Genomic DNA, 26183 nt, shown 5'->3' with positions numbered 1-26183 from the left:
AAAGCTAAAAACTTCATCAACAAAGTGGCATTTTCATTTCAGCTGTTCCTGGGGGCAAAACAGAGTGGGAGAAAGAAATCCCAGATTGAAAGCTTTGTGTTTGTCTCCGCTTCTCATTAAAGTGCCCCTGATTATAATCACACCTACGATTACAAGCTTTAACACACCTGTTCTCAAGGATGCACCGGGAAGCGGAATCATAATTCATCCCATCCTATTTCCTTTTCTTTATTCACTGAGTAAGCATAATTTATAAATTTCAGTGAGGGTAGACTAGAGATGGCGTGGAGGACAGGAGAGAGGTTTTCATTTACATGGATGGCTTTTTGAAAGTGACAAAAATCTTCCATGGCCATTTATTTTAGTGCTGGTGAGACAAGTAGTGTTGTTTTCCTTGGCTATACATGGAAGTGAGAAATCTGGATAGAATTTCCATCTCTTCTCTCACTTTATAACCAGACACTTTGCTCTGCTTCTCTCTTTTTCTCCCTCTGTCTGTAAGGGCGTGTAAACTAATAGAGTTTTGTAGATTTCTTTTAATAGTGTTGTGACTCGTTTTAAAATAAATTTTTACTCTGATATAATTTTTGGTTTACAGATAAATTGCAAAGACAGCACAGAGGACTCCTCTATAACCCCTCCCCTGGCTTCCCCTATTGCTACCACTACACAACAAATGCCTATTTGGGAAGAATTTTATAGATCTTGACAACAGTTGAAAGATACTGACTCTTTCTGAACTCCATTTTCGATAGCAGATGTTCAACAAGTTCAGTGTTTACTTTAGAGCAATTTATTTATCTGAATTGTCCTGTAATGATCTGTTGTACCCCATACCCATCAAGGTCCCAGATAAAAACAAGGGGGTGACTACTGAGTCACACTTGTAAAAAGTAGCATCAGGAACTTGAAATGGCAAAATCCTACCATGAACAAAGCCTGTGTGTCTGAGCAAACACTCTCCTAATGTCTTCACTGACACTTAGTTAAACACTGATGTGACAACCGCAGACAAGCCAGGAAGTGAATTATTAATGCAAACTCTCTCTGTAGAGTCAACTGGGAATGAGTTTCCAATAAGATTAGGAAGAAAATTAATTTAGAGGTTATTAATTCTTGCACACATATGAATACACACATGTTCACATGCACAAGCACATGTGCACCTGTGCACACACACATACACACACACATTCTTCCAGTACTGGCCAGACACAGGAGAGATATTCAATCAAAACCCCCTGGTGGAGGAAGCAAGCTTAATTCATGCAGCAAATAAAATTTCATGGATTGAACTCATAGCTACAACAGAAAGGAAAACACATGAAAATGAGGCCTTTTAGTAATTCAGTATGAACAATAAAATGAGTCAGGAAGACAAGTCACTAAAGCCCAGGCTACAGAGGCAGGTTTGCTGCGTTTCAGCTAGCTCACCTTGGAACCTGTCCCTATGAGGATAATGCCAGGACTCACAGTCTCCATCTATAAACATTTGCCCTGGTTTTTCTGCAGTGGTTGTGGTGTAGTTTGTCTAATATGTTATAGGGGGACACAGAGACTTTTTGAAGATGCAAACACCACCACTTTCCTGCTAAAACATCCCTGCTGACCAATGCATTTGCATGAGTTCACCTAGGGAAAAGGTCTGGTGAAAGGAAGGCCAATAAACAGGCAAAAAAAAAAAAAAAAAAAAAATGAGGCAGGGAAGTGCAGACAGTAAGACACTGGCTTACCTCAGTAGCTTTTTGGCTGAGTCCCCGAAACAGCAGCACAATTACATGGATGGCAGCTCTGCGCACTTGAACTTCAGGGTCTGTCTTAGCCACTGCAATCAGGCAAGCTGTTACCTAGGAGGGTGAGGGAAGAAGTCAATAAAAATCAGGATTGCACAATTACCTAAAGCCTTTTAACCGTGGGCCACTTTCTAGACATTCATCAAAAACACTCTGGCTTAGAGAAAGGTGGATAGTTTCCTCATTCTCAATAAAGAGGAGAGATCTAGTGGTAGAGTTCTTGATTTAGCCTGGCTTTTCTGGAAAAGGACAAAATCTGGTTTGGAATTCAGGAAGGAGACTAGGGAGTGGGAAGGAATACATGTATATAATAAAGTTAAGGTCCAATGCAAATATTTCCTCAAAAGTGGGGAGAACTTTTACTCGCCCCCCTTTGGGGACATCCAGGTTGAAGGCAGGAAAGATGATGCCCAACACATGGGGTCCTCCATCCTAGGGACCCCATGGAGCTTTAGCTCAGCATTCTTCAGCGCTCAAGGCTTAAAAATAATCATGGCACCAAAAAAAGTTTAAACCCAGGGATAGAGAAACATAAATACGCAGACTGATCTTTAGCATGTCCAAAGGGGCTCATCCTACAAATCTAGTGCACACCCCAGGTGAGATACCAAGGGTCAATTTCAGAGACTCCCCAACGGGGCTTCTTGATTTTGAGAATAGGCCTTTCAGTGCTCATTTATTTTAAAAGCCAGTTCAATAGCAGAATACATGGGAAATGGTTTGCAAAACATTTTACATTATTAGCGAGTAATTATATGTCATAAAATGAGACAGTTTCTATAACTGTACCAGTCACACTATCCCCACCCTGCTCCTGGTAAGCACAAAAATATTCTAAAACCTCAATAAAGAGGTACCACTCAAAACAATGACAGAAACAAACCTTTCTGAGGCATTCATGCAAGATTTAAAAAGAAAACAACAATACTTGAAAGTGGGATGAATGGCAGCAAAGATCTGAAGGTAAGTTTAAAAGAGTCATTTGGTCACTCATATACTTTGATTTGCCGTGTGAGAGAATATCTTGGCCAACCATGGAGTTATTTCAAATCATGATTAAAAAAATAGCACGATTCTATGTTTGGAGACATGTATAAATTCTTATTATGTTTAAATATCCTCACGACACCAAGCTGGCCATGCTTCTGGCCTGTTCTCAGTCTAAAACCAGCTCTGACTGTAGGGCATTAAGAAGGTTTGAAAGAAAGAATACAGACATGAATCAGGAAAGAGGCTGCTTTAGAAATTTTAACTATGCATGTTGTATTTTTCACAGCTTTCAAACAGTTGGGCATAGTTCAAAGTGTCTAATTAATCAGTGATGGCAGAAAGATTAGAAGAAGTAGCATGTTCTTAAATATAATTGGATCTGTGATGCACTGGCATTTAATCAAGTTGTACATCTATTAGACAATCTTGCAGCTTGTAAGTTTAGGGAAATCCCAGAAAAGCTCAACTCTTTGTACACTGTTGTTCAATAAGAGCAGCAAGCAAGCAGCTTCTGCTCTTTGACCTGGGAGACCCTGACCCAAGGCCATCAGTGGTTTTCATGCTTCAGGCATTAACGGTAGGAGCAATTGAGTCCTAGGAGGAATTCCTTGGGTAATCTCCAAACAGGCAACTACATAATAGCTACCTCTACTTGCAGGCTTAGTGTTTATAAGTTAAGAGCTGAAATCAGAGAAACATGTTAGAGCTAGGTCTGAGGCTTTCTTGACACATGAAAGTTTGACTTATACAGTCAGATAACTAAAGCATGAAAGCCAGCCTGGGCCCATGTAACATGCAGAAGCTCACAAGACTTTTCGCCTCCACATTTCACTTTGGGCCCATGTTTCCACAGGCCCCAAGTATGTGGCAGACCAAGGCCTCCTGGCCTAGAAGTCTGCGACGTTTAGCTTTGTCATCTCTGTTCTGCCTCACTACGCTGAGCCAGCCATGGTTCTGGCCTGTTCTCAGTCTAAGACCAGCTCTGACTGTAGGGCATTAGTTCTACAATTGGGACAGGCAGAAATATCCTGGCTGGAGAGTAGCTTCCCCTACATGGACAGTTCTGGAATCCTTGTGCTACCTTGAAGGTACAACTGAGAGAGGAGCTGGGTATTATAAAATTCCCAAGATTAGCTGGAATAGCCTCCTGCTGGCCACAAGCTCTTAGTGATATATGCACCAGACTGTACCAAGTCCACTGCAATCTGGCATTAGGGGCAATCAAGAAGAAACCTGGGAAGAGGTGAGTGCTCAGGAACGTTCCTCAACACCTCTGTCACAGGACCAATCTTGTGAAATGTATAATGGTTGGTCAGGCAAATGTTTCTAGAGCATCGGAATTTTAACATGGTCTTGTAGACATCTTCGAGGGACAAGAACAGCCTTCTTCTGTTCAGGTCAAGCCCCTGCAACCAACTTACAGTGTTGTTCACCTGCTGGCCAGGGAGACAGACCCCCTGTCAAACACCAGAAGCAGGGAGGAGGCCCAGCTGCTTTTCCCTCTCTGCAGCCCAAACAAATCCCTCCCCAAGGCTCTCTCAACTCCAACCTCAAGGACGTTCTTCATTGCTTCTACCCCTAAAAGCCTTAGCAAACAGATAGATGGATGATGTAAAGTCTTTACTAATTTATGAATTGGTGTAATGTTTCTATCCTGTTCCTAAGTTCTCCCAGAGGGCAGAAACCCATTCTACATGATCTTCATGTACATCGCCTGGGGGTCGATGTATCTATTCTAATAAATCTAATAGTATTCTATTAAATACTAATTGGAGGACTTTCTCTTCACCAGTTAAATTATGGAAGTCCATATCCACTTCTGCAAGTTGCACAGAGAGAGAGATGACTGCTTTGGACACTCTGAAGATTAGCATAAGCAATTTAACACTTAATAGGAGCCCACAGAAATAAGAAAATAACATCATTTTCCAAACAGATGGCCCACGCCAGGCATCATCAAAATTATACAAATAAAGATAATACAAAGAGCAAGATTACCAAAAACAGCTTTGGAAAATTGCAGGAGAGAAGGTACCTGAGTTGGGGTGTGTTTCACGAAAGCAGGATCTCTACTTCATTCCTTATCCTAAAGCTTTCTTTGTTAATATTCAGTGGGTCTGCCAGCTAGTCTGAAACTAGACAACCTGTCCTTCTATTCTGTAAACTATGAAGCCTCAATAGCACATGTAGCATGGCCTCTAATTCCATTTTTTAAAGATTTATTTATTTATGCATATAAGAACTGGGGTACAGGCAAGAGGCGTGGCGGGGAGGTGAGAGGATTTACCAGAGACAGAGTGGGGAACAGAACAGGCAGATTGACCAAAGTATACTGCTGAGGGTAGCAGAAGGCGAGACAGGAGAGGTCTGCTGTGCCATGTGGGTAGCTCCTTGGCGGGGGATCGAACTCATACTGCAGTGACTGCTGATAGCTTCATAGGTTCCATCTTAACACCTTGCACCACCAGGGAGGCCCACGGCCTCTAATTCTTGTGTACTCACATAACCTGCCATGAAAGAGAAGTGTGGGTACTATTTTGGCTTCCTCAGGGTTTCCCAAGACACCCACTTGGGTCCTTAACTCAGTTCCATGTACCCTCAGAACTGAATTAGCTTCTGTGTTCAAACAGGTCAAGAATTCAGATCATTCAAGGGGTCAGAGATGATAGCTTTGCATCAGACCCCAAAGCTCAGTTTTGTGAAACTCTGGGCACCACCTTAAGAGTGGACTGCTCCTTTGCTTGCACATTTCATTTGCTGAACTGAGGCTGGGCCGCTCACTGAGGTTCAATTAAATCATATTTACTTCTCATCGTGAGCGATAAAGATGAAAGAGCCTATCAAGATTTGGTTTCAAGCAACACAGCTCTTGACAAGAACAAGGAGAAACTGGGAAAAAATCATAACGCTCTTCAAACAGGTTAAATCTTGACATCATCAGAGAGGAAAAACCTGAATTCCCAGTACAGAGATTATGGAAGGGCTGATCCTATCCTTTGTACTCTTCCCTGGCAGCGAGCACCAGTGGACACAGCACAGACAGTGCCCAAATCTGGACCACCCAACAGGTAGGACAGCTTTCATCAGATACCCACAAGCTACAGCTGTGACCCCCGATCAGCTCCTGTCAGAAGCGACCAGGATGGCGAGTTTGTTGCTTCTCCATTTTCTCTTGTTGAAGACAAACTTCCTGGCAGCTCTGACAAGTCTGAGGGTCCCAGCTCCATATTTATACAGCAGTTTGTGCTTGCTCTACCATGTCGCCATTGTACTATCACATCACTCCAGTCCTCTGTCTATTGCACACTTCCTGTGTTGCACACTCTATAGAGATTTCCTTGGGTTCAGGGTTCATTATCTGTCTTCTAGCATACTGGCCCATGACAAATGCTCATGCAGCAGAAGTTCTGTATGCAGCCAAAGAGAGGTTTCTCCAAAGTTAAAGTTCTATCTCCAACAGTATCCAATGGGGCAAAGCATTTTTGAGAGGACAAAACACTTCGAGAATGTTCATGGGATACTGAAAGAACTGGCACACAAGAGGACACAATAATCTTTTAAAATAAGTTAGATCCCTCCCTGGTGGCCCAAGGGGTTAAGCACAGCACTGTGAAGCTATCTGCAGCCTCTGCAGCACAAGTTCAATCCCGGGCTGGCCAGGGAGCTACCTACATGGCTCAGCAGACCACTCCTGTCTCGCCCGCTGCTCCCCTCAGCAGTGTACTTCAGTAGATCCGCCTGTTCTGTTCTTCACTCTGTCTCTGGTGAACCCTCTCACCCCCACTCCCCGCCACCTCTGGCCTTTACCCCAGTTCTTGTATGCATAAATAAATAAAACTTTTTAAAAAACAAATTAAAAAAATAAAATAAGTTAGGTCATCCCACTGCTATTTTGGCTTCCCATCTCACTTTCATTAAGAGCCAAAGTCTTGGGCCTCCCTGGTGGCGCAGCAGATTGAGTGCAGTGCTGTGAAGCTGTCTGCAGCCTCTGCAGTGTGGGTTCGATTCCCGGCAGGCCAGGGAGATTCCCACATGGCGCGGCAGACCTCTCCTGTCGCGCCTGCTGCTCCCCTCAGCAGTATATTTCAGTCTTCTGCCTGTTCTGCTCCCCACGCTGTCTCTGGTGAATCCTCCCACCCTCCCATGCCTCTGGCCTGTATCCCAGCTCTTGTATAAAAATAAATAAATTAAAAAAAAAAAAAAGCCTAAGTCCTTACAAAACCCCACTAGAACTCCATCACTTGCTGATGCCAAGTCCTGTGATTCACTTGATCCACCTTGGCCTTGCTGCTTGGGGGTCTGTCAAGCAGGCACCTGCCTCAGGGTGTCTGGACCCAGTGCTCCCTCAGACTAGAATTCTCTCCCTCTAGGTTTCTGCCCGGATCGAGCCCTTGTTTCCTTCAGGTCTCTGCTCAAATGTCACTCATCAATGAAGGTTTTCCAAGTTCACATACAATAAATAACAAGCACCTGTCCACACTCGATTGATCTCCCTAGCACACACTCCATCCAAGAAGGTATATATTACTTATTTGCTGGCTTGTTATTTACTTCTCTCTAGAATGTCAGCTCTTTGAGGCCAGGAACTTTGTTGCATCAATATCTGGATCCCCACTACCCAGCACATGGCTTAGTGTGGTTCCATAACAGGAACAAAGTTAAAGTTAAATATTTCTTGATGAATAAACAAATGAATGAAAAGCGACTTAAGGGCCATGCCAAATATCCCACATTTCCCATATGAATGGACAAGGCAGCCTGGCTATGGGAAGACTCAACGGCTGAAATTTATGAAGACTATCAGGTGTCCAATCATGTTCAAACTTGTCCACCCAAGGCAGCTGGCTTGGCACTGATGACATGGCATGCGTGGGATGCTACATAAGAAGAAACATTTAAAAGGAAGACACAGAAATTATGTGGGATGGAACACCTGGTTTTTCAAATCATAGGGAATATATTGCCTTCTGAAGTTTCATTGCCAAAAGCAAATGCTATTAAGATGAAGCTACATGACCCTTCCTGTCAGTAGTTTTCTCACATAGCAATTCTTTTTTTTTTAAGATTTATTTATTCATGCATACAAGAACTGGGGCACAGGCCAGAGGTTTGGGGTGGGGTGAGAAGATTCACCAGAGATAGAGTGGGGAACAGAACAGGCAGATTGACCGAAGTACACTGCTGAGGGGAGCAGGGGACGAGTCAGGAGAGGTCTGCTGTGCCATGTGGGTCACCTCCCTGGCTGGGGATTGAACTCATGCTGCAGTGGCTGCGGATAGCCTCTTAGTGCTAAGACTTAACCACTTGTGCCACCAGGGAGGCCCCTCACATGGCAATTCTTTTTAAGGCACAAAACCAATCTTATAAATGAACTAAAAATATTTACCGAGAGACAATATAGACGAGTGGTTAAGAGTATGGATTCTGGAACAACTGCCTGCATTCAAATCCCAGTTTTGTTATCGTCCTACCTCAGCAACTTATTTCATCTCTCTGGGCCTCAGTTTCCCCTATGAGGAGAAAATCAGTTGATATATGTAAGGCACACAAAAGAGTATTAAGCTTGTTATTATTTCTATTTTTAAAACATGTAGGAACTATATCTTCAAAGAAGACTTAGCTCCTCTTCCATATTAATCAACGCTCAAGGAGCACCCACTATAAGTCAAGCACTGCAACAGGTGCTAGGATAGGCAAAGGCAAATAAAGACTGGTTCTGCCCTTGCTGTGCTCACAACTTATCAATGATCAGGAACATTCTGGAACTGATGTTACAGAGAGTGCAAGTGTCTAAAAGTGGGACATAGTTACGGTACAAGAGGTTTGCTGGTCAGGGACACCCACAGTATCAGTTCTTCATATTACTTTTAAGGCTGAAACAAAAGGAAGGGCTCATTCCTTGTGCTACCCAACGTAAGCCTCCCATCTATTCATTATACTTCATTTCTGAAAGCTTAACATGAAATGCTCGATGCTTACAGTGAGCAAGTCATAGCCTTAACAAGGCCTTTCATGATGTGGTCCTGCCTCTCTTGTCTCAGCACCATCACCAACTAACATACTACTCCCACTTCTTCACTCCCATCCTTTGTATCTTCCTATAGAACATCAATCATGTTAGGCTGTCCCACACCACAGTGCCCTTGCACAAGCTGCTCCCACTGCTGAAATGATGATCCCTTCTGCCTTCTCGAGTTACCTAACTTTAACTTGCCTCCAGAATCAGTTCCAAGGGTCTCTTCCTCCAGCACCTCCTGTCAACACCAAATCTGGAGGGGATCCTATGATGTGCTCTCTCAGTCCCTATCACAATAGACTGTAATTGCAATCTCAGATGTCTGGGTCTTTCCCAGGTTACCCTCGCCCAGAAGGCAAGGTGGTATTATCTTATTTTTTTTTAAAACCCTGCCCCCAAACAAAGGGCCTGAAACATTGCAGGAGTCTGGTAAATATATGACTAGGGACAGTTGAAGGACTCTGGTTACCCCATTCTTTTCTTTGCTGTTCAACCTATCACTGTCAACATCAGGTCCCTTTCAAATGATCAAGATATGCTGGAAAGAAAAAAAACATTAATAGAAGAAAGTAAAATTTCTTTCTCAGTGATGCTTACCCTGAGCACCTATTTAACACTGCAGCCATTCCCACACCCCCGCACCTAATGCTACAATCCTGGTCTCCAACTCCTTCCTCCACTTTTTCTTATTTTCCACATATACTGTAGCACTAGGACCTTATAACAATCCTGCATGATAGGTATTTTAATCCCATTTTCTAGGTCAGGAAATCGAGCTGAGTCTAAGTCATCTGTACAAGTGAACACAGGGATGTAGGTGGTGGAGCTGAGCCTTCATTTATTCCCCAAGTGCCTTTGGAAACTGGTTCTTTTCAATTGTTTGGGTGGATCTCCAGAAAGATGACACTTCTTGAATGTTACAAAACCTGCTTTAGCTCGATCTTTCTAATTAACCAAACCAAGAAATTTCTCTAATATTTTCAATTCGAAGTCTGCGCTGCCAACATAAAAGCAAGAAAGGAAAGAAGAATTGAAGGATTCAAAAAAAGAAACATGGTCTGTTTTGAGGTTCAGAGAAGCTCATGATGTTCAGGCATAGTTTACTGGTTTTAAAAAAACATATGTAAATTCTGCTAAATGTGAGCTGACACATGGAGATTGGGAGAAATTTTTATTTAGTTCATGATTCTGTTTTAAAAAATTTTTGTGATGCTTGCAACTCTGTGAATATGTAAAAAAACACTGAATTGCACCCTTTAAGTGGGTGGTCTGTATGTGAATTATAACTCAATAAAGGGCCTCCCCTTTATTGAGCACAGCAATGTGAAGCTGTCCGCAGCCTCTGCAGCACGAGTTCGATCCTGGACGGCCGGCGAGATTCCCACATGGCAGGGCAGAACTCTCCTGCCTTGCCCACTGCTCCCCTCAGCAGTGTATTTCAGTCAGACTGCCTGTTCTGTTCCCCACTCTGTCTCTGGTGAATCCTCTCACCCTTCTGCACATCTGGCCTGTACCCCAGTTCTTGTATACATGGATAAATAAATCTTTAAAAAAATAACTCAATAAAGATGTTATTAAAAATAATAATATTTGGGTTTGATTTAGATCATGGGCCATTAGATTGTTTCATTTCATGGTTTATGGTTCAGCTTGGGTTGAGTTATGAAAACTAACAGAAAAAGTAAACAGAGGAAAAAAAAGTAGGAACCATTTCAATATTTGACCCAGAGAAATTATAATAGGCTGAATACTTTGATGATATAACCAGATATAGCCACAATGGCCTTCTCCTAAAAGTTAGGAGTTACTGCTAAAATTCATATGGAACCACAAAAAACCTTAAATAGCTAAAGTTCTCTTGAATAAAAAAGAGAATGGGACTATCATACTCCCAGACTTCAACTATACTACAAAGCTATAATAATTATTTTTTTGTTTTTTTCTTAATTTTTTAATTTTTTACATCATTGTTCATTTTTAAACAATATTTGCTCCCCCCACCACCTCAAGTGTAGTCCCCATAGTTTCCTTCACCAATGCACCCGTCCACCATCACCTCGGTCCCTTGTGCTCCTCCCTCCCTCCCTCCCTCTGCTCCCTCTCCCTCCTCCTCCCCTGCAGGATGTCTCTGATTTATAATTGTCCATTTTTGCTTTGTTGTGTTCTATACTGTTATTTTTTTACACTGATGTCTTATTTGGTTCCCCTATATTCCTGCTATAAGTGAAACCATCCGATATTTTTCTTTTCCTTCTGGCTTATTTCACTGAGCATAATTCCTTCTAGCTCCATCCACGTTGCCGTGAATGGCATGAGTTTATCTTTTTTGATTGCTGAATAATATCCCATTGTGTATATCTGCCACATCTTCTTGATCCAGTCATCTATCTTTGGGCATTTGGGTTGTTTCCAGGTTTTACCTATTATAAATAGTGCTGCAATAAACATAGGAGTACAGGTGTTCTCTTAAATCAGTGTTTTTGTGTCCTTTGTGTAGATCCCTAAAAGTGGAATTGCTGGGTCGTATGGTAGCTCCATTTTTAGTAGACAGAGGAATTTCCAGACAGCTTTCCATAGTGGTAGGACCTGTTTGCACTCCCACCACCAATGTAGGAGAGTTACTTTTTCATCACATCCTTGCCAACATTTATTGTTGCTTGTTTTTTTGATATGTGCCATTCTTACTGGTGTAAAGTGGTAAAAGTCATAATAATTAAAACAGTATAGTACTGGAACAAAAACAGACAACACAGAAAAATGGAACTGAATAGAAAGTCCAGAAATAAAGCCACACATATATGGAAAACTCATCTTTGACAAAGGAGCAAAGAATATGCAATGGAACAAGGACAGTTTGTTCAATAAATGGTGCTGGGAAAACTGGTTGACTACCTCACACCATGCACGAAAATCAACTCAAAATGGATAAAAGATCTGGACATAAGACCTGAAGCCATAAAATATATAGAAGAAAATACAGATGAAAGAGTACATGACATATATCTCAGTAACTCATCCCCCAAAGCAAAGAAAGTGAAGGTAAAGATAAACAACGGGGATTACATCAAACTAAAAAGCTTCTGTACAGCAAAAGAGACATTAGCCGAAACAAAGAGAGACCCTACTGACTGGGAAAAATTTTTTTCACTCTATACAACTGATAAGGGACTGATCACAAAGATCTACAAAGAACTCACACAACTCATCAAAAACAAAGCAAATAATCCAGTCAACGGGGGCGGGGAAAGGAGGGTTTGGGGTCAAAATAAGGGGGTTGCAATTGTATGGGGAATATAAAAATTAAAAAAAAAAAAATGGAAAAAAAAAAAGGGCAGAAGATCTAAAAAGACACTTCTCCAAAGAGGAAATGCAAACAGCCAACAGGCATATGAAAAAATGTTCAACATTCCTTATAATCAGGGAAATGCAAATCAAAACCACAATGAGATACCACCTTACACCAATAATAATGGTACATATCAATAAAACTAGCAACAACAAAAGTCAGCGAGGATGTGGTGAAAAAGGAACTCTCGGGCCTCCCCGGTGGCGCAGCGGTTGAGCGCTGGGTTGCGAAGCTGCCAGCAGCCTCTGCAGCGCCGGTTCGATCCCTGGCTGCTCCCCGGCCACCGGAGGAGGGTCCCACATGGCGCGCAGACCTCTCCTGCCGCCAGCTGCTCCCCTTAGCAGTGTACTTCGGTCCTTCTGCCTGCTCTGCTCCCCGCTCTGGCTCTGGTGAATTCTCTCACCCTCCCGCGCTTCTGACTGTACCCAGTGCATGTATAAACAAAAACAAACAAATGAATAAATAAATAAATAAAACATGCCTCTATTAAAAAGAAAAAAAAAAAGTTTTAAAAAAAAAAAAAAGAAAAAAAAAAGAAAAAGGAACTCTCCTACATTGCTGGTGGGAGTGCAAACTGGTCCCACCACTATGGAAAGCTGTCTGGAGGTTGCTCAGTCTACTAAAAATGGAGCTACCATATGACCCAGCAATTCCACTTCCAGGGATCTACCCAAAAGACACAAAAACAATGATTCAAAAGAATACCTGTACCCCTATATTTATTGCAGTACTATTTATAATAGATAAAACCTGGAAGCAACCCAAATGCCCAAAAATAGATGACTGGATCAAGAAGATGTGGTATATATTTGTGATGGAATACTATTCAACAATATAAAAAGATAAACTCATGCCATTTACAGCAACATGGATGGAGCTAGAAGGAATTATGCTCAGTGAAATAAGTCAGAAAGAAAAAGGAAAATATTGGATGGTTTCACTTATCGGTGGAATATAGGGGAACCAAATAAGACATTAGGAGAAAAAATAATAACAATACAAAATACAACAAAACAAAACAAAAATAAACAGGTAATTAAACCAGAGACATCCTGCAGGGGAAGAGGAGGGAGAGGGATCGGAGGGAGGGAGGAGGGAGCATAGGGGACTGTGGTGATGGTGCATGGGTGAAATGGTGAAGGAAATTCTGTGGGGATTACACCTGAGGAGGGGATTAAAAAAAAAAAGCAAACATTGTTTAAAAATGAACAATTAAGGGCCTCCCCGGTGGCGCAGCAGTTGAGCGCTGGGTTGCCAAGCTGCGCACAGCCTCTGCAGCACCGGTTCGATCCCCGGCTGCTCCCAGGCCACCAGAGGAGGGTCCCACATGGAGCACAGACCTCTCCTGCCGCCCGCTGCTCCCCTCAGCAGTGTACTTCGGTCCTTCTGCCTGCTCTGCTCCCCGCTCTGGCTCTGGTGAATTCTCTCACCCTCTTGCGCTTCTGACTGTACCCAGTGCTTGTATAAATAAATAAATAAATACATAAATCTTTAAAAAAAAAAAAAAGAACAATTAAAAAAAAAAAGAACAATGATGCAAATAAATAAATAAATAAATAAATAAATAAAGGTGACTTCCTGTCAACTGCAAAATTAAAAAATTTCAATAGGGCCTCCCCGGTGGCGCAGCGGTTGAGCGCTGGGTTGCGAAGCTGCCCGCAGCCTCTGCGGCGCCGGTTTGATCCCCGGCTGCTCCCCGGCCACCAGAGGAGGGTCCCACATGGCGCGCAGACCTCTCCTGCCGCCCGCTGCTCCCCTCAGCAGTGTACTTCGGTCCTTCTGCCTGCTCTGCTCCCTGCTCTGGCTCTGGTGAATTCTCTCACCCTCCTGCGCTTCTGACTGTACCCAGTGCATGTATAAACGAACAAGCAAGCAAGCAAGCAAGCAAGCAAGCAAGCAAATAAATAAATAAATAAATAAATAAATAAATAAGAAAAAAAAATTTCAATACACATGAGACAAGTGAGATTGAGGTTAAGTGACTTACTTACACTATCTCAGTAGGAGGCAGGAGTAGATCTAGAAAAAGAACTCAAATCTCCTAACTCCCCAAACCAAGCTATATTGTAGGTCCAAGTGAAAACAAGTTTTAGAGAAAGGAATCAACATACATACCTCATGAACCACGGAGCCCAGGAGAAAATCTAGTCTCTGGCACAATTCTCCGAGGTTGGATAAGCTGCTGGCCCTATGAGCGCTGTCTGGCTCTCTGGCTCCCCTCAGGAAGGTGTGGATCAAAGGTTCTCGGTATTTTGAGACCATATCTCCTACAGAAAAGGGGAAGAAATCAAAATCTTCTACAATAAATTTGCTTCTTGAAGAAGGAATAATGTATGATCATGGTATAGTAGGGTGTTTGATACTTTTCAAAGTACTTGCATAACCATTAAAAATCATGCTGTGGAAGGTTATTTAATATCAAGAAAAATATTCATGATGTATAGTTTTATGAAAAAGCAAGCAGAACCTGATTTACTTTAAAAATCTGCATGTGGAAATAAAAGACTTGAAGGAGCTATTCCCCATAACATTAATATAGTAGTTATGTATCTCCAGATAGTCAGGTTATGGAAATAGATAAAACAATTTCAAGATAAATAAATGGACACACAAATATATGAAAATGTTATCTATTACAAATATATACATCAATAAATTTTCACAAACGCAACACACCTGTATTAGCTTAGGTGACACAAACAGCAAGTGTGGCCATATGTTACACCCATCATCAGCCCTGTATTTTCCTACACTATCACTCTACCTGCTCAGATCAAACTGAATGAGCTATCCATGGTGTTTTGGGTCCTTGTGAAAGAGAGCTATGATCACTCACTCATTTCAGAGATATTAACAAATCTACTATGTGCTAATAAGCCCAATACAGATTCTTGGGATATACCAGTGAACAAAAGAGACAAAGAGTCCTGCCTTCATAGAGCTTCCATTCTAGTATAAATTTTGTAGTATGTCAGAAGAGTAAGAAATGCCATGGAGCCAGGGGTGGATTAAAGCAGGGGGAGAGAAATAAGTAAGGGAGAGGAGAAAGAAGTTTATTTTTTTTCTCTCCTCCCACTCCCCTCAAAGTCAGGAATACAAAATTCTTTCCATACGATATAATAATAAGATGAAGGAATAATTTCTCTACAATGCTCCCAGTTTCTAATATACTACATGTAGACAAACATTTTTTAAAAGGTGGCTAGGGCTGGCTTCCTGGAGATGGTGATGTTTAAGCAAAGATTTGAGGTGATGTGATATCTAGTGGAAGAGGGACCAGTCAGTGTAAAACCTTGTGGAGGAACATGCCTGCTGTGTTTAAGGAACATGAAAGAAACTCATGAGGAGGCTAAGGGGTCATGGCAGGGATGGGATGGTACTGCAGGTCTTGCAGAGCCTTCTAGGCTGCTGTCAGATTTTGAACTTTTTTTCTAAATAAAGTGAGAAGTTTTTGGAGGTTTTTGAGTAAAGGAGTATAAAAAGATCACTCTGGCTGTAGTGCTAAGAACACACTGTAGGGACAATGTGTGTGTCTAGTGAGGAGAGAGGGTACAAATTAGGAAGTGACTGCAGCAAGCTGCTTGGGAAAGGCTGGTGACTTAGTGAAAAAAGACTCCGCATGTATTTTGAAGATTGAGCCAACACGATTTCCTGATGACTCCAAGAATAACTTCAGGATTTTTGTTTTTGTGGTTAGAAGGATGAAGTTATTATCAACTGTGGTGGAATCTCTCCAAGTGCAGCAGGTTTGGGGTGGGAGGAAAGATCCGTGTTCAGTTGCAAAAACCAAGTACAAAACCCCACCTTTAGCCTTCCCCAGCCCCAGTGTTACATGATAACTGCAGCGACAACATGGTTTCTAATGGATTGATTGGCTGGTTGAAAGTTAACTATTTTTTTAAAGGTTTCTTTATTTATGCATACAAGAACTGGGGTATAGGCCAGAGGTTTGGGGTGGGGGAGGGAGGATTCAACAGAGACAGAATGGGGTGTAGAACAGACGGACTGACTGAAATACACTGCTGAGGGGAGCAGCGGCTGAGAAAGGAGAGGTCTGCTGCGCCATGTGGGTCACCTCCATGGTTGGGGATCGAAGTCGTGCTGCAGTAACTGCAGATTGCTTCATATCGCTGATGTCCAAACCCTTGCACCACCAGGGAGGCCCCAAAAGTTAACAATTTTAATTACCAAACTGAAACCTACATAGAAAAATCAACACCCTGGCCTGTCAGCCCTCACTCAAATGCTACTCCCGTTGTGAAACTTTTCTCCATGTCCTCAGTCTTAACTAGCTCCTTGAGAGTCCCACACTAACTTGTATTTAAATCACTTTGGCTTAAATCACATTTGTCACCAAGCCTTGATTCCCAAATGTCTTCAGCCTCCATCTGTTTCTCCACTAGGCTATCCATTTCTTGAGGGCAGAACTCTGTGGCATCTCTGTTCCCATCCGGTCTTAGTTGTATTTGCCTATACTAGGTACCCAACAAATGCTAATGTCCAATTAAATTCATCACTCTATTTGACGTTGTGATAGGCATCACACTAATGCTCTAGGAATACAAAATTGATAAAATATAACCTTTACCCTTTAAGAAGCCCAAGGTTTAGGGGAAGGGTATAAACAGATAAGTACCAACAATTATAGAACTGTGTGGTTAATGCCGTCATAGAGTCAAGCAGAGGTTGTTTATAGAGCATAATTTCACCGATCTCAGTCACTTGGAGGGGAGAGGAGGAAGAAGTTTGTTTGTTTGTTTTCTCTCCTCCCACCCCCCTCAAGGTCAGGAACACAAAGTTCTTTCCATACTATATAATAATAAGATGAAGGAATAATTTCTCTGCAATGCTCCCAGCTTCTAATATACTACATGCTGTCATCAAACTCACTCCCACCCAGTTATCATCAACATATATTGCAGAAAGTGAATCGATGGTGACTAAGGCACAGCCTGTTTCTGTTCATAGAAAAGAGAAGATTTTGTGCATACTTTTAGATCTGTATTGGCATTTTGTGTATCAGTCCTAGAGAGGGAGTCATACACACACTCACACACACACACACACTCTCACACATGGACATCTGCTTAAAGACTTTACTATAAATATCAATTAATATGGAATTGTTTAAATCACCATACATATTATGGAATACTATGCAGTCACTAAAAGGAACATGACAGAATTATATGCACTAATAGAGAAAAGTCTCCTCAAGACACTGCTGAGGGAAATAAACTATCATTTCATTTACGTATTTCCATCAAGAGGAAAAGATATTTTTCTACTACATTTGTTGCAGTACTTTACCTTTTTGGTTAGGAAGGGGCTAACTTGTTCTACAGTGTTAGATGGGGATCCACAGTTAAGAGAGCTGTGTTCTAGGTCTGGCCTGCTGATATCAGACTAGTAGTGTGACTCTGGGCAATTCATTTCACCTCTCTGGACCAAATGGAGATGAGCAAGTTAGACAACACAATCTTTCTGGCCCTTTCCAGTTATAAGAGTCTTCAAGTTGATGAATTACTTTTAGTTTAACCATCAAGGGAATGAAACTTAGAAGGCTGGGAAAGGAAGTAAAGGTACACATTCATGAGCCCTGGAGTGGGAGGTCATGGTAGTTAAAAGGAATGTAGGTCCCTTGTTGGGAAGAAGACACAGAGAAATGAAAGAAGTTTGGAAATCCATAAGGAGGGGAAATTACAGGTTGCAAGGGGTAACAGTAGATGACAAACAGATCTCCCTGGTGGTGCAAGGGGTTAAGCACTGCACTATGAAGCAGTCTGCAGCCTCTGCAACAAGAGTTCGATCCCTGGCCAGGGAGCAATCCACATGGCGAGGCAGACCTCTCCTAACTCACCCACTGCTCCCCTCAGCAGTGTATTTCAGCCGGTCTGCCTGCTCTGTTCCCCACTCTGTCTCTGGTGGATCCTCTCACCCCCCCCCGCCCCCCCACATCTCTGGCCTGTACCCCAGATCTTGCATGCATAAATAAATAAATCTTTAAAAAAAAAGAGTAGATGACAAACAGATTAATGTTTATAAATGTAGGGATGTAAAGTTAAAAAATGATAAAGGCATATTATATTATTTTATTAATTAATCAAATATTAATTATGTGCTATGTGTCAAGCACTGTGTCAGGCACTGGGACTTGAGTCATGAAACTAGAATTCCATTGTCAGATTCAAAGTTTAATGGAGGGAGGGAAAAAGGCTGACCAAGCAACCAAAATGGAGTGAGACAGACTCAAAGTGGTGAAAGAAAAAATACTTTTAAGGATAATGTCCTTATCTGATTCCTATTTCTATTAATAAAAGCTCCGATATTCTTATTCACCTAGACTGAAAAGGCTGGTGTTCTTTTTTTAACTTCTTGTTACCTTTCAGTCAATCACCTCATTTTTTTTTTTTTTTTTTTTTTTTTTTTTTTGTGGGACCCTCGCGGGTGGCCAGGGATTGAACTGGCGCTGCAGGGGCTGCGGGCAGCCTCGCAACCCAGCGCTCAACTGCTGCACCACCAGGGGAAGCCCTCAATCACTTTATTTATTATTATTCTATCTCCTTTTACTTCCATATAGGATTTGCAGCAACTTCTAATAATTAATATTGAAACCATGTATCTTTGAAATAAATATCTTTTTAAAGTTCTATAGTAGGGGAGGGAGTGCAGGCATCCACAATGAAGTACAGTTATTACAAATGAATCCAAAATTTAGTTTAGCAATTCCTGGTTGTTACCAAGAAAAGGAAACAGAAGATAAAGTTCTCATTCCTAAGAGCCAAGAGGAGCCAGCGCAAGGGTCAGTGTCCTGTCCCTGTCAGCTGACTATAGGTCCACTTACTACCTTGTTTTCCAGGTATTAGACTGAAAGGACGGTCACACTCACTGCACCCACTCCGCATTTCTCCGGGTGCCTTGCCACCATGTTCTCTGCAACTGATGGTTCCAAGACCTCACACACAGCACCAAGATTTGTCACACTCTTGCTCAAACCTGGTCTTCTTGGGGAATTTCTACTTTCCCCATTTCCTTGGGGCGCTGCCAGCTTCTGACTAATCCTCCCCCTCCTAGCTTTACCAAACTTAGGGCTGGTTTTTCAAAACTATACTGGACTCCAGTCCAGATTGGAGACCCACCCTCACCAGGTTTTTGAAAAACAAAATGAATGCATACAGTCACAGAATAGAGTATTCAGGCTGCAATGTACCTAGGTGAATTATTTTAAAATCCTACATAAAATGCTCTAAATCTGAGTTTTAGGGATCCCTATATGTCAAATTTTATTGTGTATATCTCATCGGCTTTTCCCATTCCTCCTGGCAAATAGCACTTCACTCTTCAAGTATCATCCCTCCTTTCTGCCCTACCCACCATGCATGTGATTCAGGCTAAGGTCTTCATTGCTCTAAATGAATCTTGTGGAATATTCCCTTGCCTTAACTGGTTTGGCATGGGCATGTGACCCAATCTGGACAATGAAGTATAAAGGACAATCTGCTGGAAGAACCTAAGAAAATGATTTTGTCTGGCTGCAACCCCTTAGAGTTACCATAGTCAACCTAAAGCCACGAGGGAGCAGAGGATGAGGCCAGTATGCTGAGGTTAGAGCAGAAATAGGAAAAGAATGAGTCCTGAATAATGTCATGGAATTGAAGAATTAACCTAGTCTTGCACAAATCATTCCTTATTGTTAGAGTCAGCTGACAATTTCTGTTACCTTCCACATTTTATTGATAACTGATATAACCTGAAAACTAGAATGTTCTTGAAAATTGTATAGCATTTCTATGTCAGTTCTATCAATAAAAACAAAACCAGGAAAGTTAGACTTGCCAAAACAAAGGAATTTAAGATAGCATTTGCTTTTAAAAAGGATTTTAAAAGTCAATCTTATAACATAGAAAAAGAAAAATAGTTAAAACCAATAATTTTTCTTTCTTCTAGTTACAATTTTAATTGCAGTGATAGCCTGGTATATAGTACAATTTATTATATATATTACATATATATGTATATCTTTTTTATATACGTGTGTGTGTGTATTGAAACCGATTTGAACCCAAGTTTCCCAGATCCTAATCTACCTTTTTTTTTCTTTCTGAAAAATGTGACATATTCCCTAACAAGGGCAAACATTTATTACAATCCTGTTGTATCCTTAGAATATGCATATTATATGGCTTTACCAAAAAATGGTATTGATTTCTGAGTTTCCTCACCCCCATTTTCAGAAAGTACTCACCAGGGACTAGAATATTTAGATTGTGAGATACTCATGGCTCTGAAGTTAGAGACACCATCATCTGCTCCTCAGGTATTTTAAAATAGTTTCAAGGAAATAGACACAGGGAACAGCAAGCCCACTTTTAGAACTTACTCAAGAAGATTCTAGTGGGTTTCACCTTCTTCAGCTCTCATGGTTTTTACTGGGTGCAATGATAATGACAGCACCTGGCTATTTGCATCTCTATTTTTCTCAGGAAATCAGCAATAATCAACCTTATTGAGAAGAAAACATCTGTGTGTTCAAGGAATAAAGGGAGGGATCTACATTTATGTCAACAAACTAGATAAAAATGAGTTACTTTCAGAAGGTAAAAAAATCAAAGAAAATAACAGTGAAAGGGAAAGCTGAAAAAAATATATAACCTGCCATGTAATGATTGCTTGTATCATTACTGTGAAGACTAAGTGTCCCCTGGATGTGCTGTGTTGGCATGTGGATTATGTCAAGCTAAAATCAATCAAGGCCCAGCAGGTTAATGAGAAACTTTCACCATTTCCTTAACTACCTAGAAGAATATAAATAGGGGCTGTTGCCCAGAATCAGGGTTATTTCCAGAAATAACCTTTCTATCTGGACAATCTATCTCTAAAACAGGCCAAACAGCTAATTAAACATATCAGCTCCTTATCCTGTGATCACCTCTCTGTCATGTAAGTTCCCCTCCCTTTCCTTGAAATCCCAGGTTTCCACCCATGCCTTAGCTCAGGATATATATATATATACCTCATTTTACCTTTCTTCCTTGGACTGTTTATGTCCATATGGGACCCCCATTTGCATGAAATTAAATTTGTTTAATTTAACAACAATTTGGAAGCTGATATTAGACTTCAATAGGATTTTTGTTTTTGTTTGTCTCCCAAGACAAATAAATCCAGAGTGAAAGAAAAATATATCAAAGGCCCAAAGACACAGCTCTAACTTTAGAAAAGATTTTCTCTCTAAAATAAAGAAGCATGTTAAGGAGAATGTAGTTGGCTGGCTGTGTCAGTCCTTGATATCATTTAGGCTACAATTCAATTCTAAGAATAATTAAAAAACAATTGTCCTTATCTTACAAACCTTTGCAAAACCAGAAATGCAGCTCTAGAGGCAATCTAAATCTTCATACTTATCTACAAAGTTCAGAGAGGTATTCTTAACAGAAGGAGGAAAAAGGCAAAAAATCTTTATTTTTCTTTTGTAAGCAGCTGCTATGGAAATTGTTGCCTGGCTGGGTGTAGTGCTTCTCTCTGATGACCTGGGCTGCCTTCTTCGTGGTTTTGGTAGAAATGTGGCAGGCCCCTCCCTTGCCCAGACTCTGATGCACAGCTTCCATGGAACTACTTGTTGAAGAGCCAATTGTGCTCCTATAAACTAATGAGTTTCTATATTGTTCATGATTATTGGTTAAAAGTTTAAACAAGTCATAAGATCAAACATAGTGTTTGCATGTTGTTTATGTGTCCCCATGTGTGTTATGCATGTAGATATGTCTGGATGGCATTGCCAAAAGTAGTTTTTAATTGGCTTAAAATTTAAGTGCTTAGGGGTCTCCCCTGGTGGCACAGTGGTTGAGCACTGGGCTGCGAAACTGCCCGCAGCCTCTGCAGCGCCGGTTCGATCCCCGGCAGCCAGCGAGGGTTCCATATGACGTGATAGACCTCTCCTGTTGCACCCGCTACTCCTCTCAGCAGTGTATAAAAAAAAAAAAAAAGAAAGAAAAAAATTTAAGTGCTTAGGGTCTCCCTGCTGGTGCGGGCGGTTGAGCACTGCGCCGTGAAGCTGTCCGCAGCCTTTGCAGCGCTGGTTTGATCCAGCTGGCCAGCGAGGGTCCCACATGGCGCAGCAGACCTCTCCTGTCTCGCCCACTGCTCCCTTCAGCAGTGTATTTCGTCAGTCTGCCTGTTCTGTTCCCCTCTCTGGCTCTGGTGAATCCTCTCACCCTCCTGAGCATCTGACCTGTACCCCGGTTTTTATATAAATAAATAAATCTTTAAAAAAAAAATTAAGTGCTTAGAAAAAAATTAAAATTCATAAAACTTTCAGATATTCATAGAAACTAACCCAATTATCTTTCAAGTTAACATGATCTAAGATAATTTAGGCAAGTTTTCAGAGTTATTGACCATAATACAGACATGTAACCTAATTCTACCTCTGTTTATTAATAAATTCAGTTCATGTTGTCTGTGTTATAAAATGTGTAAACATGAAAAACAATAATGGGGCCTCCCCTGTGGCGCAGCGGTTGAGCGCTGGGTTGCGAAGCTGCCCGCGGCCTCTGCGGCGCCGGTTCGATCCCCGGCTGCTCCCCGGCCACCGGAGGAGGGTCCCACATGGCGTGCAGACCTCTCCTGCCGCCCGCTGCTCCCCTCAGCAGTGTACTTCGGTCCTTCTGCCTGCTCTGCTCCCCGCTCTGGCTCTGGTGAATTCTCTCACCCTCCCGCGCTTCTGACTGTACCCAGTGCTTGTAAAAACAAAACAAACAAACAAACAAATAAATAAATAAATAACATGCCTCTATTAAAAAAAAAAAAACACAATAATGGCTGACTTTGTCTCATGAAGTTTTTGTGACTAGCATCAAGAGACAGGCCCCAAACAAGTTGTTTATGCAAAGCCCATGTCACCAAACCAAGATTTAATACATAATTAGAGTCTCAAGTCCTCCCAGGAAAATAATCTTTTTTTTTTTTTACTTGTTCAAAATCAAATTTAATAAAAAGTAGGCAAGGTATGTCCTTATTACATATCCCATAACATTTTCCTTCAGGTTCATAAAAAGACTAATAGACACACTCCCCTTCTTATGCTTACCTCCCTATTCCTTCCTTAACATTCATTGAGTTCTAAATATGTCCCAGCAACTTTCCAACACTCAGGAGACAGAAATGTATCAGTGCAGTACCCTATCTTTCTCCACAATTCTACCAGAATATCACTATTTAGGTAAAACCAGGAAAATAATCTTAACTAGATAGTCTGCAGTTTCCTGGTCAGATAAACCTGCCTAATAGACCCCAAGTAAACATAATTGTGGAAGCAAACTATTTGGACCAAGAGGTTCATGACCCATGGAGAGCTTCAGGAAAACAAACAGTCATGGACGTCCTTCACCATGGGAAGTCAACAGGACCTAAGGCAGAAATTTGTGAGACACAAGCTAAAATGCACATGATCATTGCTGATGTCATCTTGTATTTGGATCCAGAACCCACTTTGGAGGTGGCAAGAGAATTGGCTTTGGCATCATTTATAATTCTTTGGATTACGCAAAGAAAAATGAGCCCAGACATAGACTTGCAAGACATGGCCTGTGTAAGAAGAAAAGGCCCTCAAGAAGACAGAAAAAGAAGGCAAGAACTTGGAATGAAACTGTGAGGTGGGGGGCTGGGGGAGACTGCAAAGGCCAGTGTTATTAGCACTAGCGAAAAGTGAGATGGAGATTGGGCAACAGAAGGAGAAAAGACAGTGACTTTAGCTGTAATGGTTGTGCAGATTTTTCATGAGAGGATGAATAAATTAGAAACCTTTTTCAAAAGAGAGAAATATCAAGTGAGAAAGAAAATTCCACCTTTGGTCAAATCCTTACACCAACCTCTCAAAACTCCATTCTTAAGGTCTGAGGAGGTCCCTCTATTGGTTCTTTTCTCCTCTCTTCATCCTTTTTTTTTTTTTTTGGAGGGGAAGGGAAAAGGGATGATACATAGAAGTGAACACAGATAAAACCATACCTAACTACTACTTTCATCTACCAATAGGAAGTAACAATGAAATAGTCTATCTTCACTTATAGCAGGAATATAGGGGAACCAAATAAGACATCAGTGTAAAAAAATAATAACAGTACAAAACACAACAAAGCAAAACCAGACAATTATAAATCAGAGACATCCTGCAGGGGAGGAGAAGGGAGAGGGATCAGAGGGCAGGAGGGAGGAACCCAGGGGAATGAGGTGCTGGTGCACAGGTGCATTGGTGAAGGAAACTCTATGGGGACTACACCTGAGGGGGTGGGAGGGAGCAAATATTGTTGAAAAATGAACAATGATGTAAAAAATATAAAATTAATATAAAAAAATTTAAAAGTAAAAAAATGAACAATGATGTAAAAAATTAAAATAGTAATAATAATAATAATAATAAAAAGAAATAGTCTATCTTTCTGGTTAAGGTGCTACTGGGTAAACCAATTATATTTTCCAAAGATGGAAGACTGCTTACAGCCAGCACTCCTCTATAATCAGAAGTTTACATAAATTCTGAGTAATGTTTTAGTCCAATGTTTCTCAAAATTTCCAGTGCAACTTGATTATGTGGTTCCAGGCAATTCAGTTATCATTAAAATTGAAACACATCATTTTAAGAATTCTTCTAGAGAATTCACAGACCACTGAAATATACCAGAATTTAATCTCTAGACTTCAGTTTTTGAGAAATGCCATCCATATATTATGTGCAAGGGACATGTAGTACACTACATGTAGTACACTACATGTACTACGGGGCACTTGAGATTTAGAGGCAAATGAGATTTTGTCTTTATTTTTAGGAAGCTCGAGGTATCAAGTGACATGAGAGCAACAGGGCGGGTGTTACTGATTCTTTGTAGAGTAGGTGGAATATAAACCAAATCTTGAAGGAGGATGAGAATTTTCATAGGTACACAAAGAAGTGTCCTTCAGGTAGATGGAACTACCAGCAGAGATATGGGGGTGTATATCAGCAGCAATGTGAGGGCATGGCAGTGGTGAAGGAGAGAAAATAAAATAGATGACATATTCAGAAAGGAAATGGCAGCTACACCAGCTGACTATAACTACACAGTAAATATGATCAGAAATATCCAGGTTTTCAAATCACAGAGGGCATAAAGTTAGGCATTTGAACAATAGAAATCTGATAATGCCTTCAAAATAAAAAGATTTTATTTTTAGAGACGTTTCAGGCGCACAGCAAGTTGAGCAGATGGTCTAAATATTTCCCGTATATCTCTTACTCCCTTCCTGCCCTGACCATGGTACCACTATCATGCCCCTGAGTCATACATATTTGTTTCAATTGAAGAACTTGCACAGACAAGTCATTATCATCCAAAGTTCATAGTTTACATTAGGGTTCACTCTGGTGTTGTACAGTCTACGGGTTGACAAAAGTTGACGGACACAGAGCCTCCAAAATAGCACAGGGTGGCTTCACTGCCCCATGTGCTCTCCCTATTCACCCTTGTTTCCCTATAATCCCTGGCTACTACTGATTTTCTTACTGTCTCCACAGTTTTGCCTTTTCCAAAATGTCATGTAACTGGAATCAAACACTATGTAAACCTTTTCAGATTGGCCACTTTAATTTAGTAATATGTGTTTAAGGCTTTTCTGTGTCTTTTTATGGCTTGATAACTCATCTGTGCTGACAAAGTTCCATCTCCCTGGAACACACTTCCTCTTGTACCTAAGAAAATCCTCACCATCTGTTAAGAATTGGTTTAGATGCCACTTCTCATTCCAAAGTGGCCATACCATTTTGTACTCCCACCAGCAATGAATGAGAGACTTCCTGTTACCTCACATCCTTGCTAACATTTGGTTTTGGCAGTGTTTGGGATTTTGGCCATTTAACAGATATGCAGTGGTAGCTTGTTGACTAATTTGCATTCTCTTGTTGACATATGACATGGAGCACCTTTTCATTTGCCATCCGTACATGTTCTTTGATGTGTTTTAGTGAGATGTCTGATAAGGTCTTTGGCCAATTTTTTATTTAGGT

The 26183-nt window shown here is 41.2% G+C and overlaps 1 protein-coding gene across 1 annotated transcript in view; it reads right to left on the bottom strand.

The window, feature by feature from the left end:
• The window catches only part of TANGO6 (transport and golgi organization 6 homolog), a 157059-nt gene that overhangs the window by 28045 nt on the left and 102831 nt on the right, over window positions 1–26183 (bottom strand). The window contains exons 16-17 of the mRNA XM_037515990.2: window positions 14261–14412; window positions 1734–1847 (exon numbers count right to left, since the gene is read on the bottom strand). Of these exons, the coding sequence (XP_037371887.1) occupies window positions 1734–1847; window positions 14261–14412 (266 nt within the window). The remainder of the gene's footprint in view (window positions 1–1733; window positions 1848–14260; window positions 14413–26183) is intronic.

The sequence above is a fragment of the Talpa occidentalis genome, unplaced genomic scaffold, assembly GCF_014898055.3.
Source record: "Talpa occidentalis isolate TD23 unplaced genomic scaffold, MPIMG_talOcc4v2.1 talOcc4.17, whole genome shotgun sequence".
Classification (NCBI taxonomy): domain Eukaryota; kingdom Metazoa; phylum Chordata; class Mammalia; order Eulipotyphla; family Talpidae; genus Talpa; species Talpa occidentalis.
This window is presented reverse-complemented; position numbering and strand designations above follow the sequence as displayed.